Raw genomic sequence first — 17,384 nt, forward strand, 5'->3', positions numbered from 1 at the left:
CGTGGCTTGAAGAGACGTGCAGCAGTAAAGCGCAGCGCTGATGTGGAAAAACCATGGCGGTCTATACTCTTGCCAACGCCGAGGAAGAAAAGCTAGCAATCTTCCTGCAAGTACTGAAGTGAGACAATAGTCTATGATGCTCGCATGAAGGATTCCGTTTATCTGCTTTCCTGCCCCGCATGCATTCGAATACGAACTTCGACTCCCAAGCCCGTGCTGGTACCCTCGTACCTCACATAACGGCGCTCCCCGCTTTCCCATCTTCCAACGCTTCCCCACTGCCGCCAACGGCGACCCCCACGCCCTTGAGATACTTTTCACTCTCGCCAATCTTCTTCCCCGCACTCTCCCAACGCTGCCTGATCTCCCTTCTTCTCTCGTCCGCCAATGTGTTCAGCGCAGGCCAATAGACCCCGTGCTCATACTCAAACTCCACGTCCCCACCGTAGACTTGCATCAATTGCTCCGGCGGCACGACCTTCCTCATATCGACATCGAACTTCATCTTCTCTCGCGTCAAAGGATCAATAAACGGGTTGATCAGCTTGAAGAACCCCCACACGATCCACGGCACATTCTTCACGCAAGCGTTGCCGAGCCTCTCCGGGTAATGATTCTGCAGGATCGACAGCGTCTGCCGGCCTTGCGCCACCGAAGGATTCTCGCCCTTTCGACTCTGCTTGAAATCGACCAAGATCGCCAGCGTCTCCTGCCCGGGCGGCATCAGGTCGATGGAGCGCTCGAGCATGAAGACGAGATGCTGCATCTGCTTCTCCCGCCCCTTCGTGTTCTGCTTGTGCGGGTTCAGGTACAGGCAGGGTCGGCCTTCGTTGTCGTAGCCGAAGATGACCTGCTTGCCCGTCGCGTTCTCTTCGGATATGTAGTCCGCCGTGTGGCTCTCGACATTGAATTCCCGGCGCCAGACCAGGGTGGCTCGCAGGCGGGTGATGGCGTGGGCTTCGTTCCATTTCGATGCGCGGAGGTAGCGAAGGAGGCACTCGCGTGTTAGCCAGAGGCGTTCGTTGTCGGATAGAGGGGTTTTGCTGGCTGTTGAAGGGGTTGACGATGTAGGTAAGGCGGTCCATGATTGGACGATCGAGAGGAGGGAGGCGTATTTGGCTTCTTGGTCTGGAGTGAGGGTCTTTGGAGGTGCTGGGTGGGAGTTGGCGGTAGGCTGGATAAACGGGGTAGAATTGGAGCCATCGAATGTAGTATTCGAGTTTGCAGGCGAATGGTTGACCTCTGTTATGTGACCGTTGGCCTCTTTATCATGCCCAATGTCATCCTGCCTCAGCGTCTCTTGCTCCATGGCGTACGCGATTTTCGCTGTCTTCTATGTCGTGTAAAGCTTGCCAGTGTTCTTCTCTCTCTGTCGTGAATTTAATCAGGGTCTCGATCAGTCACTCGATCAATGTCTAGAGGGAGCTTCACACCGTTTTTCAACTCAGCCTTAGATTCAGGGTCAAGACGCCAAGATCTTGGAGGTTCAAAATGGTTAGATCTGCGCCACAAGCGAGTACGCTAGCGAACTCTGTCCAAGAGCTAAACTTCCAAGTGATGAAGGTATTCCTTCCTTTCAATCATCGATGTTGATTGCCAGACTGGCAGGCACTGGCAGAATGATTGCAATAGTCGTATGTCTTGAAGCTATCCCTGCATCATGGCTTCAGAGCCTTGTATTACTGTCGATGTTGCGTTGCGGTTTTTGTTCCTTACTAGCCATCTCTTCAATGTTGTGATAATTTTTCTTACTTACTGACGACGCATAAGCCTCATGTTCTCGTACACTCAAAATCCCTTCTCGTGCTGGAATGGCGATCCTGGAAACTCGTCTGATACCTTGTACTTCTTCTCCTCCTGAAAATGCCTCCTTCTCTTATACACTCTCCCGTACTGCTTGAAATATCTCGTTCAGTATAGCCTTACGTCTTACTTCTGCAACAAGCCTCTCTTCAGATAACCATGCTCTAGACCATTACTGTCATTTCATATCTCCCAGCCAGCTGTGCTGCAATTGCCACGCAAAGGTCCATAGCAGCCGGCGTTTGCATCGCCTGCACTGCAACATCAAGCAACGATTGCGCAGGGTATTATCTAGCCAATACGGACTGCAGATTCTTCGCGTACGGCATTACCGCTGCTGCGAATGGTTGTGGACTGTATTCCACGGGTCTGGTTGAGGGGGGGTTTATATATCTTGGGCAAGCCGCTTGCAAATTCTACGACCGGACTTGCTTCGTTTCATCGTGTGGTTCTGGGGGTCTTGCAACGACAATGTCGGCCGCAGCGACAACGACTGCTGCTGCGGTGGCGACAACACCACCTGCAATAACGTTTGATTCAAAGGTCATGTATAATCGGATGGGGAGCGCGTTGTATATATTGGAAATAGTTGTCATATATATATCTATTCCGTTACTTCCTCGAATGAGAGAAATGGCTTCCTGGGAGTTTTCATCTCTCGCCCGAAAGTTTCGCAGACCATAGCGTCTGTTCGCTCTGCGGAACTACATCATCTGGCGCTATCTTCTATTCCCTAAAAAAAAGACATTTCTGTCCAAATACCTCTAATCTGGCCCTCCACTGTTTTTCCATTTGCGTCTCTCTGCAACGCTCGGAAAACAATACTTGGCTAGTCTTTTCGCTCTTTGGCTGGCGATACTGTGATGAATGCAAGCCACCAGCCGTTCCATTTCCGCGCTTTCATGCTCTTCGTAGTGTAGATAGAACGAGAAGTGTGCTACTGCACTAGTGCAACGACCAAGACATTAGCACGATAAGGCCACCCCAAGAGGCAGTGTGAGGTTCCGAGTTCATAAAGCAGCGCGAGCGGTACTGCGAGTAGAAGCATAGTTGTTCAGTAGAGGATGGAACTCAGCAACGACGGTCAAAATCATGTCGTGGAGAATCTCAAAATGCATGCAAACCTTTGCAAAAGCTGGCCGGATTCGGTCAGCGGCGCTCTTCTCGGAAGGCGCGCTTGGTTGACCCGTGTTCAAAGTCGAAGTAGACGCTATGGAAGATGACGCGGACGTCGCACCAGCTGTCCCAGATGTCTAGATGATACGGAGACGGTTACGTTCGTAAGTGGAGGCAGGCCATCAATGAAAGTCTCTACGCTTATGGGAATCCGTGAGTTGGATGCATACGTGGAAGTCGCGTTGCCATCGTCGCCGTCACCGTACACGAAACAAGATTCTCCAGGCGTTAACACTGCCTAGAGGGATAGTCGGTCAGTATTCGGAGTCTACAAAGACTCCGATCGAGTATGTAACAAGCATGAATGGTCGCTGGCCTCTCGGGCTCTCCTTACCTCTGATCTGTCTAGCTCACCACGTGCACCAAAGGAGAACAACTGACTTGCTATACCGCAGAATGAAAATACACGTCCAGCGGCTATGTGATATGTCGTATCGCAGAATGCAAGAACAGTAAAGTTATCGCCGGCGACCTTGCAGCATTGCAGGCAGAGTTCTGCATTACATAGACAGCCGCCTCGACAGAGGCAGGCCTGGTACGCGTCAACTCCAGCACCAGCATCACATTGACTATCGCAGGCACTCGCGCTGTTGCATGCATTTGTGCAGACTTGTTGTTGCGTTGTTGCTTGCGTATATGTTTTAAAGGGGAAATGAGAGGGAAGAGAAAGAGGATAAGAGTGGAGTGCCTGGCTGGTGTCGGGATGTTTCTATTCAACTCCAAGAGTCTTGTGTAGAAGACATGCGATGAGGATGGAAAAGCGGTTGTACTCAGTTACAAGACTAGTGCATCAATGTCAAGATCTGTCTGATCTGCAGATCGACATCACGTGACTGATAATCTTAGGATCGCGCTTTGAAATGATGGATGGGACCCTGCAGAATCTCGAGAATCTCGGACGATCTCTTGGTCCGACGGGATTAGAAAGATTTGTGATCAAAGTGTGATAATGAAGCCACCAATGATATCGGGAAATATATAAAGAGGCTCCATTTCCCAGTCCGTCAAAGTATCACAGTCTCCATATCTCTTCGTCACTTGCCTCGCCTAACATTCCAAGCGCCTTGCCCCTTCAACATCACCACCATTACTTCTCTTTTTCTACGTCTAGCACGAACACAAGCAAATACACTATAATACTCAATACCAAACCCCCAAGATGCCTGACATGCAATCTCCCATCGCGTTCCTGCGCTCCCAATTCTTCTCCATCCCTCCCTACCCCACCAAGAAATACACCGGTCAAACCATCATTGTCACAGGCAGCAACGCCGGCCTCGGTCTCGAAGCATCCCGCCACTTCGTGCGTCTCGATGCCGCCAAAGTCATCCTCGCAGTTCGCAACCTCGAAAAGGGCGAGGCGGCAAAGAGATCCATCGAGGAAGCAACAGGACGTACCGGTGTTGTCCAAGTGTGGCAGCTTGATCTTGCTCACTATGAGTCGGTCAAGCACTTCGCAAAGCGTGCGCAAGGCTTGGAAAGACTTGACATCCTGGTTGAGAATGCGGGAATCGTGACCTTCAATTTCTCCATAATGGAAGATAACGAGTCGAGCATTACTACCAATGTTGTCAGCCCCATTCTGCATTCACTGTTATTGCTGCCCAAGTTGCGAGAGACGGGTGCGAAGTTCAACACGCTGCCACGGTATGCAAACATTTAGCAAGATTTGAGACGCTCCTGCTGCAGAGAGCCCTTGTACCTTTGCGACCCTCAATTATTCTTCTATTTCACGCCCTTGCGTTGAAAGGAAAGGAAGAGAGAAGAACTGACCCATTGCTTCCGCTAGGCTTGTATTTGTGACATCTTTCGTCCACTGGATGACGCAGTTTCCTGAGCGCGAAGAGGAGAAAATCTTTGAGGCGCTCGCAGATGAGAAGAAGGCTAGAATGGATGACAGGTAAAACAACAACGCCTGCGCCGTCGACATTTGTTAACAATGTGCTGATTTGTAATTCCAGATACAATCTCTCCAAGCTCCTCGAAATGTACGCCGTCCAAGAGATAGCCGAACAAATCACCGCGTCTCCCAAGAAAGGAAAAGTCGTCGTCAACCATTCCAACCCAGGCTGGGTCATCACGGAAGTCATGCGTGAATGGACAGGTCTCAAGCTCTTCATCTTCAAGATCTTCAGAACCATCTTCGCTCGTTCAACGGAAGTAGGTAGTAGGACTACTGTCAATGCCGCTGAGGGTGGAGAAGAGACGCATGGGCAATTCTTAGATGATTGTACGATTGGGGAGTAAGTCTTTGCACTACTTGATTCTGGTGTAGAAGGCAAGCTGATACGATTCATCTAGGCGCTCACCTCTACTGCAGGATAAGGAGGTGCAGAAGAGGGTATGGTCCGAACTGGCTGAGAAGCTTGAGAACATACAGCCTGGCATCCTCCAGAATCTCTGAAAGAGACCAGTACGCAGAATCAATTCCTTCGAGCGCGCGGTGCTATCGGGGGTCGGGGAGACAAAGGAGGATGATCGCGGGAAGTACAACATGTATGTGCTTTGCAAGAAGAAAAACCTGTCGAGCAAAGCAGATGAAACTCGCTACGGGTTTACTTTGAGGGCATTCGTCCCATTGTCTCTTGAGTCCCTTTACCCTTTACAATCATCCAAAATCCATACCTACCACCCTGAAAATCTAAATCTGTTTCTTAGCATCCTTCCACGCTGTCATAGCCCATCAACTTCTACCTCATCGCTTCCCATCGCCCACTTCTCCCACATCAACTCCACTACTCACCCAAGCAGTAAAGAAGCAGCAAACCACAAAATACTCGCCCGACACCGGTGAAGCCCCCTCTACCTCCATCTTGTACGAGATCTTACCAAAACTCATCATCGTCGGCGAGGGCTATGGGTCAAGATGTCTCCAGGAATGGCATCGCTACGATACAGGTATCGGCCAATGCAGTCTCATCTCCACGTACATCAGAGTAGACCAGGGTTTCCCCATTTGCCTCGGCTTGAGTAGCGGTCGCTACAGACGAGCCACGAGCCCCTGCGGTACTTATCATACTCACAGAGTCGTAGATTGGTTCCTCCTGAAGCGAGACTGCAAGCTTGGACTGACAATGGTTGTAGGATAGAGAAAGGGTTTGTACTGAGGCGCACATCTCAGTATTTGATAGAAAATATTGAAGGTTGATCAAAATGAGACCCGCCTTGTCGGTTAAACCTCGGCAGTAACAAGCTTTAGCACTAATCTTAGCCTTGAGATAGTGTACCTTAAGGTACCTTAGCCAAAGTTTTGTCATAATTCAACAATCCCACTCTTTGCTACTATACCTACTTTCCCTGGCATACCGACGGTCTCCAGCAACTTTGAACCAAACACGACTACTTCTGCCTAAGTCTGGTAGTCCTTTTGCTGGAGTCTACATTCGCCTTTTTTCAAAACCCTGTCAACCACAAATGTCAATACACCGTCTCTGATCACATTCTCCCCTCATACTTTGGAGGCTACTCTCTGTATACTCTATGCCATCAACCACGTTCCTAGCCGAGGAGGGTCCAATGACCAAACCAAGGTATCCAAATGAGGATGCAACACAAGGTCCCTTTTCCTTCGGAGCCAGTGGTTTCCGTATCAACGACACCTTTCGCGAAAGTGGAAAATGCCTCAAAAGACTCCTTTTCCCGGAATCGCTGAAGAGTGAGAAGGCCAGAAAGTCGGCTCGAAATGATGCTAGTATGATTGATAGACCCTGGATCAAGGCTCAGTTACAGCATTATGGAATCGACTTCAATCTTAATATTGACCCCTTAAAGGCGAAAGCTCTACTACTTATAAGTGTCGCCTATGGGCTAGTAAGCAGATCTATATTAGTAACTTCACCTCGAGTAGCATCATTAATACGTTTATAGTGCGATGCGGTTCCACCCCAAGTTCTCAAGATCAAGTCCACCCTCAAGGAACAATACAAGAGTATAATAGAGGATTACCGTGACAGAATAAAAGCGTTTTGTGCTTAAGAGCTACCGAAACGAATTCAAAAATTCGAGACTTTCGTAACTCCGACAGAAGAAGTAAAGTGTAATGCGTCGCTCTTCCTTTGGAAATACTTTCTCGACGGGGACGGCAATCCAGACCGGACCAAGACACCGGATTTGATCCTGCTGCCTGGGTATACCGATAAATCTATAGCTTTGATAGGGAGAGTAGAGCGAGTTTGCGGTCTGCATATGGCAGATGGAGGATTGGGAGGTGCAAGTAACGTAATGGTCGTTGGTTGGGACCGAGCAAGGGTCAATAATAAGGCACACCAAATCGATATGCGACAATCTCCCGGACGTGGAATTCTACGTTCAAATCATGATTGGGATCGATAGATGATAAGTCACCATAAATATGTGGAGGAACTTCATAATCGAGCGAGGGTTCTTAACCCGAAAATCGATAGCTCGTTCGAGACACATAATCTTATCGGGAAATATGTCGTGAAATGCGAGGCCATCCAGCACGACTAGCCAGTTCTTTCAAAGCAGCTGCGTCTACGAACTATCCGGAGTGGACGACTGGCTATCTTCGACCTTGGAATTGTTTTTGGCTTGATGGTGCTCGGTAAAACGCAGGAAGATGTTACGAAGCTATTACAAGATGGAGATTAGAACACTAATCCTAGTAATGCGGAGAATACCGACGACGAGAGTGATAGCGAAGACATGAGCGGTGATAAAGAGGATAGCGACGACGAGCGAGCAGCCGGACGTAGCAAGGACTCGGATTACAATACGGGCGGCGAGCCAGACAATCCTATCGACACAGCTTTAGACGCGCCAGTAAAGCGTCAGAAGATCGAGAGTAGCCATCCTCGCCGGCTATACTTTCAATGGCGTGGGTATAACACCATGTTAGGTGCCGTTCAATTTGACCCTCAGGGTCGCAACACGGGATACCTGGATTTTGCGAACGATGACGCGACAATCTTTGAAGGAAACATTCTGATGGATGCCATGGGAGGCGAGATATTATTTCAAGGTTACGGAGTACCTGGGCTTTCTGGACCATTGACGATGAATTGGAATGCCCTCTCGCATCTTGCCGCCGAGAGGGCAAAGGTCCAGTATTATATGTGGCAATAAGAGTAACTGGCAGACACAGCTACAACATAGTCTTGGCATTTCTCAGAGCCACGATTCGGTACGATTTCCCCGTCACGGGAGGAACACAGTTGGTGATTGGCAAAACCCAGCTGATCATATATGATACTAAAAGATGACGAAAAAAACCATTACTCTGCGAATGCACTGCTTTCCCAAATGGCTTTGTTGAGACCCTTTCTCTCGGCTCGGCATCAGAGGAGGCCTCCCCGGCCTCGCAATGGCGAAGGGCGATCTATTTGCAATGATGACGCGATGTTGTTTTCGTATGCTCGCAATCATCGATAATTATTCGTAATTTCTCGCCTACCCAAGAACCGACTGACTCCAACCGAGACAGCTCATGTCTAACTCATATTTCACGCCGTTCTAATGCAGACCCAGCCACTCCCTCCCTTTCCCTCTCGTCATAGTCCGATAACTCTCTACGACCTGTCTTCTCGCCTCACAAAGCTCTGTAAGCCCCTTCAGCCCAACACACACTTCTTCACTAGTCACCAGAGTCTTGAACCTCTCTTTCGGCATCTTCGCGACCTTGGGCGGCGCATCGCGAAGACCCTCGACTCCGCATTGCCGCCATCCTGCGGCAACGGCTTTGTAGCGATATGCGCCGTGCGTCTAAGCCTCTTTCCCCCCTCACAGATGACAGAAAAGCCTGCACATACCAAGCAACCCTCCCACCTTAGTATTTGGAATTCATTTTATCAATACACCCTTCACAAGTTAGTTGTTGCGGTAGGAATTACTACTTCTGCTTCTTTCTCCTTTATCGCGGAGCGGACGTTCCTTAATAGGCCCTTTCGTTGGCAAGTTGTGCTTGATTTGCAGATTTTGGGTGTGCAGGCTTTTCTGTCACCCGCGAGCCCCGCTTTCCCACCCCGTGCGCTTGACCTCGACCGCTGAGTCAGGCCTCCGTGGCTAAAATTGCAGTCTCATCACAGAGCTAGGAAAACAGCCAAGCCCCATTGGAAAAGGGCGAAGATTAGGGTACCATCGCGACCTAGTCTTGGAGTCAAACAAGTCGATCAGTCAGGGGTTTCTATGTTTTTCGGTTTCAGATGCTCTTCTCTTTCTATTTTCTTTTCTCCTGTAATTGTGCTGTTAGATGATTTCTCGTACCTGCGAGATCCCATCCCCCTCTGGTGGGGCCGACTATCGGAAAACACTGTGTGGCAATACCTATTCCCACGCGGGCAACGGCCCCAAAGGCGCTGCTATCACAGCCAAATGGATAGGTGAGTAGCAGAGCCGCCTTACTTACACCCAGCTTCGCGATTGCAAGCGTTAGGAGCCTGGAAGAGGAGAATGCAAACGCATGTATGACGTACTACTGGCTCAGAATAGCGAACAGTACAACATAGAGTGTATTGCGCCTTTTTTCTTGAAATATCGTGCAGTCTGATTCCATTTTCCGAAGTCGACGATGTAAAGTAATGGTCTTGCCGGTCATTGCGCGAAAATGGCAGGCTGCAGTGATAATCTCCTTCAAGCAGCGAAAGGCAATGCATTGAATCAGGACTGCCGAAGGCGGCACTACAAGAAGGAGCACATATGGCTGTTTAGAAGGGAATAATGATGAGCGAGAGCAATAGCAAAGGTTTATAGGAATGCCTTTGCCACATCGTGCTTACCCATAGTAATAGGAAAAGATATCCGCATGATTTTGGAGCCATGGAAAGATACAAATAAGAGGAAAGGGTCGACCGGGATATTCGGTCTCACACGCTTAAATTAAATGCGCGGAACTTATAGGCGATATCTTCTTGCGCAGTATGCGCCAAAGTGCAAAGCACACAAGCAACTGTCGACACGCTTGCTTTCATAAAGACCCTTATTTAACAGGCTACCCATGAGAAGACTTTCACTCTTAGGACATAGCAACATGAGGTTCTCTTCTCTGAAGACATTGGCACAATGTTTTGGATTGCAGCCCTTTCGTACTTTCCCACCGCAAACGCAGTGGCACTAAACCTTCCGAAGAGATCCTTCCTTTAACGCCCTTCCAATTCCTCGCTTGCCGATTTCGCAAATGTCACACCACTCAGCGAATTCAACAATCCGCGATTCAACGCACAGATTGATTTCGGGAATGTCCGGCTCCGACCAACGTCTATGCTTATGAATGGCGTCGAAGCTCTCGCCACGCTTGCATTGAAAGACCAAACAGCCCGCAGCTATGGCGCGCAGTTTCACGCAGAAGGCTATCCAGACGTGGTCATTGATATAGAGCCTCAGCAGCCAGCCACCGATGTTTTGAATGAAATTATGCTTTTGTGCATCTTTTTCGGAATGGACCGCGTGATAAGAGAGCGAGAATATCGAAATGCTAAGATTCTCTGTTTTTGGGACAATGTAGTGGTTGCGCAGGTGCTTTTTGAGCGACCGGGGTATCAGTCATCGGCAAACACTACTGACGTATTGTCTCCGACAGCAGAAAGTCCCGGTGGATCTGGCAACATCTCATCGCTAATCACCACCACCAACGACACTCTCCTTGAAGCCGTTACCCCGCGCTTCTACTTTCGCCCAGACAGCCAAAGTCTTCCCACCCCAAATGTTTTCGGTACCGTAATCACGGTCCTCTTAGCCTTCGCCTATGTACCTAACACCGACCCCTTAGAAGCATATACCGTTGTCAGAACCGGTGCCGAGTGGGACGTCTCTATGCTTTTCGAATCAACCTTAATACGCACACGGCCACCATACTTCGAGTATAGGTGGGCGATCGAGACTGTGAGACAGATGCCAGGGTTTTTGTTACAGCAAGGACGGTTCGCAGAGCTTATCATTGGCGTTATCGTCGATGGCGTGCATGTGGGAAATGCGCTTTTGGTGAAGGGGGAGCCTAACGATCTAGTGGAGAAGGCGGGTGAAGCGGTGGTAAGAGTGTAGTGGTGTCGTTGAGGAAGATGTCGGGAAGTGCCGTGGGGTGGCAAACCCTCGAAATCAAATGCCTATACAGCCTAATGGCGAGACTTGTGAGTCTGCAAAAGCTGAATTAATACTCCCAGGCGAGAATGTTCCTACTGCAAAATAGCCTTCACATCAAGTGAGATACACTGTCAAGAGAAGTTGAGTTAAAACCATTTACTCCCAAACATTCATTCCACCAGACCCAAACAAGACGGCCCAGGCCTCCCATATTTGCGCTTGGGTACGATAGTATCCCTGTACCGGCCTCTTTTAGGTCTAATTAGGCTTGCTATCCCCAGCGTGAGAGGGCTCAACCACTTGTTTACATCCTATGTGTGCCTTTTGTATGTTTGTGATGTGTCTTTTTCTATGGGACAACTAATGATGAGAGGGAGAGAGCTAAAGCCGAACGAGAGATTGGGAGGTTTGGTGGGGAGCAGTTCACAGTCTCCTATCATTTGTGGAAGCAGAAAACCTCGGAAGAAATTAAGAAAGCGAGTGATAATCGTGACAAGATTTGCTGGCTGTTAGCTGCGTTTTCGATCGCAAATAGCTTAAGTTGCTGTCTCGAGCATGTACGTGGGGTTCCACGATCGACTCTGTTTTCGTATTTTGCCTGTTGTCGTTACATGCCTCGCGCACTTCCACGAACAGATGGCAAACACGTGTACCATGCCCGGAAGCAAACGAGCGCCTTTCCCAACAAGGTGCTTTACAAGTGCCTACCTTTCACCGCTGCAATGTTCTCTTCTCACGTTTTCCACCCAGGTTCACAAAACAAGATGCAGCAGCAAGCCGTCGCCGAAGAGGCAAGAGTACAAGAAATCAGGTACGAAATTTTACTACAAGTAACCACCGTCAAGGGCGAGCCATACTTCATCAAACACGTTGAAGAAGCTAGAGCTCTCAAAGAAGGTTCCATCACGATCGTATTGAGTCCAGGACGAACAGAGTATTGCCCCCTATCTCCCTAGTTGATCATCGCCAGACTTATATCTCGCTAACGTGGAACAGTTTACCAGAATCACCCGTTCCGTGCACAGTGTACCTCCGCTGGGGCAGGTGGGCGGCCGAGTTCGACTGCAGATACGATATTGAAAAGGACGCGGTTCACAGAGGGTTATTTGCTTTCAAATCGACGAACCACCCGATACACCGAGAGATCCACCTCCTTTACCCATCCAACGCTCCCGTGCTCGAAGAAGACACGAGCCTGGACGACAACGGACGTCCGTTCCTCAGATTGACACTTCGCCAGGGAACGAGCGATGGGAAGCCGCGGTTGCCGGAGGAGCTTATGACCGTTGAGGTGTATGCGAAGAGGATTCCGGCGGGGCAGCGTAGAGAGATGAGCGAGAGGGAGCTGGACGGCTTTGGCTGGGAGATAGAAGAAGGTACCAGTGATCCCTGGGAATTGGATTTATAGGATGCGAGATATCTCTTGGCAGACATTGTTCTACATTGACGTATCTTGTCAAGTCAAAGCTACACGCCTTGGACCTATTAGTAAGGAAAATAGCTTTCATGAGCGCCATATCTTGACGCTGTATATTGCCCATACTATTACGGTGCTTTCATGCGTTTACGGGCGTAAGGACTTTCAAGTCTTTCTGGGGAGTGGAGTATATGCAGGATGCTCCAATCAAAAGGTGTCTCATTAGTCCATAGTCTTCCATTTCGAGTTTTGCTTTGGAAGCCTCGGGCATACACCCCGTGAGTACTAGTCGATGTGCAACTTAAAGAGACGAGCCTCGAAAGGGCTTTCTGTACTGGATCCAGAAACCAATTAGAGACGAAGCCGACGCGCTAGATACGCTCCCCTCTGATTCCCCATACCGTAGGTACCGAGCGTTCGTGACGCAACCTTGACAATGGCGATAGTTTCCATATTGTAGGTTTATGCGTGGCTGAGCCAAGCAAGGAACTGATGTGTACTCAAAAGGGTCGGAGTTTTCGAATCGGTCGATCCCGCAAGGGTAGAATTGTTATCCGGCTAGATGATATGGCCAAGCTGTTGCTCTCAGACAGGCCACGAACCTCCGAATGAACGCCGTTACTCTAGGAGCATGGGACTGATCCTGCACGGTAGAAGCAAGAGCTGTGCTTGAATGCCGGTGGCGGGAAAGTCTGCGAAAAAGCGGGCTTCGAGAGGGAGGATCTGCATAATACCGCAAGCTAGAAATTGGAATATTGCGTTCAGGCTTGTGTAATAGCCGCCCGGGGTCGCTTGGGTGTGAGCCTCTCCTCTAAGACTCGGACTGAAGAGAAAGCCTTTCGTCCCGGGCGTCACTTCGCCACCGCTATCCCCTCTGTGCCATTGCCCAAGGAGAGTAGGGATATTTTGAAGACATATCCTTCTCCGATTCTCATCTCATTCAATTCGAGTAGAAACTTCATATCTTGAAACCTCTTCTGTCTGAGCATCACCCTGAGAGTTAGTAGCTTGTAAGCCTTCATCAGGAGACCACATCTCAATTGCAAAGGTCCCAAGCCTGCACTTGTGTGAACGATACCATGAATAACGTCGCAGGTCGCATCTACGTTGTACTGCGCCGAAGTGGCCAAACCATCTGATGCTACGGCGAAGGTTTCCTGCATATCGAATCCGCGGCCATCCCAGGAGTAGAGGATCCCAACAGTAGCATCTGTTGGATCATAAATTGTGCCCGAAACACTCAAGCTGGTTTTGACGCTCTTCAACGAGCCAGCTTGGGTGTCTAAGCTCACGGTGCTGTTCGCGTAGTCTTTCTCCGTTGCGGTCCCGTCCACAACAAGATTGAATGAACTGGTATGTAGAGGTCGGCTCGAGGCGTTTCTTAACGGGCGCATGCTTATTCGGCGGGCAAAGTAAACCTCAGAAAGGTTTCATTTTCGGACAGCTGCAACCCTGCCGGTAAGGCTGAGATAACAGAGTGTAAGAATGAGTAGCAAAGGATATGCGCTATGGAGGTCTTGAGATTCTCCATTTTGGTCGTTCGAGCGGTGCTCAAGTGGATAGAAATATTGTTGAATATGGAGATTGGAACAGCAGCGACTGCTACAGAGTAGGATAGGAAGGGGATATCGCCAGAAAGACGTTTGCCAGCGACAGTCGCAGAACGTTGGGTAGTATTAAATTTGGCTCGGGATGAAAGCCATTTAGACCATCCACATCTGTACCACCCTAGCGCTGAGGGAGACCGTCGTGGGTAAGGAGTATCCTGATACGCTGGCGAACACGTTTCCTACCCAATGTCTAGAGCATCTCCCGAGCATGTGCCTCTTTTGAGTGGGACTTCAGCCGAGGAAGAGTAGGTATGGGGTCTTGAGTATATGTCCATACTCGACACCGTCAACAACTTGGGTCTTCTCTACAAAGTTCAGGGCAAGGTGGCAGAGACTGGAACAATATACCAGCGGACATAGAGTTCAAGCTTGGATGTTGAACAAACAGGCTCTTCGCATTCCTTTTTGATACTTTTTCAATCCTCGCACTTTCCTTCATGACGAGGTCCAGATTCCGGGAGAAGATTTGAGCACTCCGGGACGCTCTCATGTAACAGCTGAGAAGACCAGCTCAACTGATATCAGGCTTCCCTACAATTTCTGCTCCATGTCGGCTTTTTTCCACACTGCGAAGAGACCTGATGGCTCTCACGAAGTCTTTGGCATCTGATTTAGTTAGCATCTATACTAAGTCCACTAGATTTGGCGCAGTACCGCGGTGCATGATGAAGGTCAGATCAAATGCGCCAGGCGTCGTCTTTTGAGGGTCGTATTCTTCTGTAAAACATGTATTGTTGTAGCTCCACAATATGAACTACATGAAGGTTGTCACGCGATAGCCATGTGGGAGAATTTATCTGGTGGGTGATGAATGATGTCCCGATTGGATTCCTTTTTAGGGCACCGGTTTGCGCCGAAGCTTGCAGTCTCACAACGCCAGTGTCTGTTTTGCGGAACAACCGAAGAGCGTACTCGTAATGATGGTCGATGATGCGCCTGAATCATTGGAGCATGCGATACATCAAGCTATAAAAGTTCTTACCCAGCAAACAATTCATCTTCCTTGTGTATATCATAATCCTTAATTGTTACTATAGGGTTCACCACGTTCTCGGATCTCAAGGCTAGGAAAGAGCAGAAGAACAACACCAGTCCTTGATTCTCCGCTAGCTGAGTTACTGGAACCCTTGAGCTGTCGCTTTTGCGGCCTCCTAGGATCTCCATCAAGGGAAAACTTCATCCTAACGCTGGCCGCCGTTAAAGCGATAGCCCAAGGGACAGGAGGATCATAAACCTACTTTCGTAACTAGGAAATTTTAGGCAAGCCCAAAGCTCAGGAGCTTTCGTGCGATGATCGACTCGATGAAGATTTAGAAAAGGGCCACTTCTGATTACTACTCATGACACCAGACGTACAGAACATTCTTTCCTTGAACGAGCGGGCCGTATTGTGTAGCAAAGAAACCTGGACCTGCCATCTTCAGGGCATTTGTACAGTCACACGATGATATCACCATTGTCAAATGATAACTCGATCAGACTGACGTACTCTTCATTCAGACGGGCCATAGTTCCTGGCTCATGCTCGCCGAGAGATACTGATGGTTGAACTGTACTTCCCAAGGGCGTTGATGGTCGGCTCTGCTGGAACACATCCCTGCACCAATGGCTGCTGCTACTTTTTTCTTGTTGATCAGGAAAAGCTGTTTGCTCTTCCGAGTCCAAAAAAGGAAGTCCGCTATACTCTCCGAGCTCACGCGGCAGACGAGACAACCATTTTTCGACTAATCCACTCAAGTATGCTTGACGAGCTTCAACGTTGAATTCCTTCATAGACTCGAATGAAACTCTCTCAGCTTCGAGCTTGGTTTCCAAGAGCTCTGCTTCTATCTTTGTCACGACAGGAGTACCTTCCGAGTGATTATTTTCAACGAAGACCAGGGGCTCCGCGCAGTCAAAGTGTCGCCCGCTTTAGACTCTGCATGATTACGATTAGTTGAATTTGAGTTTGCGTTTCCTGCTTCGGAATTTTCGTCAGTGTCGTCCATATGTGGTAAAGTGAGCAGCGCGATCGACTCGAGATGGCCTGCAATATGTTGCTGCAGATCAATTGATCGCTCAATTTCAAGCCGGCAGAAGGGGCAAGGTCTATCGCACACTTGCGAAACGGACTCCTGGGATTTCACAAGCTCGGAGGAAAGCTGCTGATGGATAGATGCCGCATGATAAGTCCTCACGTGATCTTCGTACGCAGCAAGCTCAACGTATTCATGCTGAGGGTGCTCCGGACATCGCCATATACTTTGCTGATGCGCGCATTGCTCATGGCGTGTCCACTCTTCCCAGCTATCGTATAGCACATTTGGTTCGGTACAACCATCGTATGTACAGACATAGGGTCGAAGGTCATGCTTGAGGTGCGATCTAGCCCAGCGTTCAGTTTTCGACTTGTCTGAGCATATTAAAATGGGACACAAACCTCCAAGCAGCGCCTTCAGAGTACCTTGGAGTACAGAAATAGAAACAGAAAAGACACTCAAAGTCTTCCTTCAAGGGACCAGCGACAGGAGATTTTGGCCAATTGACCTTTTCACCGGAGAGTCCATGAACAGTGAGACCTGGACTCGTTCCCGAGTACGTATATTTGTTGTTACCCCTCAGGATATAGTCTTTGGGAAGCGCAGGAACTGAAGACAACAATAATCGTGAAATCTCAGAGAGTTGCACCGAAGAGGGTATGTGGTGCTTTGGCACTCTCGTCAGCCTTTCGTCATGATGTTGTGAACTAGGTACGGTTTCGATAGCCTTGGATGCTGCTTGAATAGATTGTTGTTTGGACCGCCTCCAACACTCAAACAGCTGGCGACGAGCGTGATTCGCTTTTTGTAGACGCTGTATGAGGCACTTATCCTCCAGGTCCGCTTCCTCATCTCGAGACTCAGTCAACAATTTTCGGGATTGCAGCACGATTTGTTCAATACCCTGCAGTTCGGCCCTTTTCCTCATTTTGATGTACTCAGACTTGATTTCGCCATCTACCTTCTTGTAGATATCAATATCAGTACGGATTGTCCTTAATTTAGGGCTGCGTATTTGGGACGCAAGGTTATACATTTGGTTGATTGCTTCTGTCACGTCTTCCAAATGCAATACGAGCATTGACTCGTTTTCATCCTTGGTGTCATTTCAAGGTTCCCATCATGATGGGGTTAAAGGAAGACCCTCCATCGTTGCTCTCACACAGCAACTCATCATTTTCAGCTCTCAATGCATCAGGATGGGGCGTTTCTGAGACCATAAACGGGGATCCTTGATCATGAGAGTTGGAGATGCTTGCGACTGATTTTCTATCAGTACTAGTTATACATTTCAAGTAGGAAGGCATACTTCCTTCAAGAGCTCCG

The 17,384-nt window shown here is 49.0% G+C and overlaps 7 protein-coding genes across 7 annotated transcripts; 4 read left to right on the plus strand and 3 right to left on the minus strand.

The window, feature by feature from the left end:
• Nucleotides 1–232: 232 nt before the first annotated feature.
• HO133_001384 (uncharacterized protein) lies at nucleotides 233–1,309 on the minus strand (the record flags this gene model as incomplete). Its single annotated transcript, XM_037292314.1, has 1 exon — nucleotides 233–1,309. The coding sequence occupies one exon, from the start codon at nucleotides 1,307–1,309 to the stop codon at nucleotides 233–235; it is 1,077 nt and encodes a 358-aa protein (XP_037151733.1).
• A 2,829-nt stretch (nucleotides 1,310–4,138) lies between these two features.
• On the plus strand, nucleotides 4,139–5,383 carry HO133_001385 (uncharacterized protein; the record flags this gene model as incomplete). The annotated part of the gene is made up of 4 exons (XM_037292315.1): nucleotides 4,139–4,626; nucleotides 4,769–4,879; nucleotides 4,941–5,222; nucleotides 5,281–5,383. 4 exons carry the CDS (start codon nucleotides 4,139–4,141, stop codon nucleotides 5,381–5,383), a joined length of 984 nt encoding a protein of 327 aa, XP_037151734.1.
• A 1,112-nt stretch (nucleotides 5,384–6,495) lies between these two features.
• On the plus strand, nucleotides 6,496–8,064 carry HO133_001386 (uncharacterized protein; the record flags this gene model as incomplete). The annotated part of the gene is made up of 3 exons (XM_037292316.1): nucleotides 6,496–6,789; nucleotides 6,847–6,941; nucleotides 7,605–8,064. 3 exons carry the CDS (start codon nucleotides 6,496–6,498, stop codon nucleotides 8,062–8,064), a joined length of 849 nt encoding a protein of 282 aa, XP_037151735.1.
• Nucleotides 8,065–10,194: 2,130 nt separating this feature from the next.
• On the plus strand, nucleotides 10,195–11,119 carry HO133_001387 (uncharacterized protein; the record flags this gene model as incomplete). The annotated part of the gene is made up of 2 exons (XM_037292317.1): nucleotides 10,195–10,962; nucleotides 11,045–11,119. 2 exons carry the CDS (start codon nucleotides 10,195–10,197, stop codon nucleotides 11,117–11,119), a joined length of 843 nt encoding a protein of 280 aa, XP_037151736.1.
• A 616-nt stretch (nucleotides 11,120–11,735) lies between these two features.
• HO133_001388 (uncharacterized protein) lies at nucleotides 11,736–12,421 on the plus strand (the record flags this gene model as incomplete). The annotated part of the gene is made up of 2 exons (XM_037292318.1): nucleotides 11,736–11,824; nucleotides 12,010–12,421. The coding sequence occupies 2 exons, from the start codon at nucleotides 11,736–11,738 to the stop codon at nucleotides 12,419–12,421; spliced, it is 501 nt and encodes a 166-aa protein (XP_037151737.1).
• An 860-nt stretch (nucleotides 12,422–13,281) lies between these two features.
• On the minus strand, nucleotides 13,282–13,824 carry HO133_001389 (uncharacterized protein; the record flags this gene model as incomplete). The annotated part of the gene is made up of 1 exon (XM_037292319.1): nucleotides 13,282–13,824. The coding sequence occupies one exon, from the start codon at nucleotides 13,822–13,824 to the stop codon at nucleotides 13,282–13,284; it is 543 nt and encodes a 180-aa protein (XP_037151738.1).
• Nucleotides 13,825–16,213: 2,389 nt separating this feature from the next.
• Nucleotides 16,214–17,094, minus strand: HO133_001390 (uncharacterized protein; the record flags this gene model as incomplete). Its single annotated transcript, XM_037292320.1, has 2 exons — nucleotides 16,214–16,432; nucleotides 16,567–17,094. 2 exons carry the CDS (start codon nucleotides 17,092–17,094, stop codon nucleotides 16,214–16,216), a joined length of 747 nt encoding a protein of 248 aa, XP_037151739.1.
• Between the last annotated feature and the right edge of the window lie 290 nt (nucleotides 17,095–17,384).

Source organism: Letharia lupina (genome assembly GCF_014066315.1).
Source record: "Letharia lupina isolate WasteWater1 chromosome Unknown contig_12, whole genome shotgun sequence".
Taxonomy (NCBI): domain Eukaryota; kingdom Fungi; phylum Ascomycota; class Lecanoromycetes; order Lecanorales; family Parmeliaceae; genus Letharia; species Letharia lupina.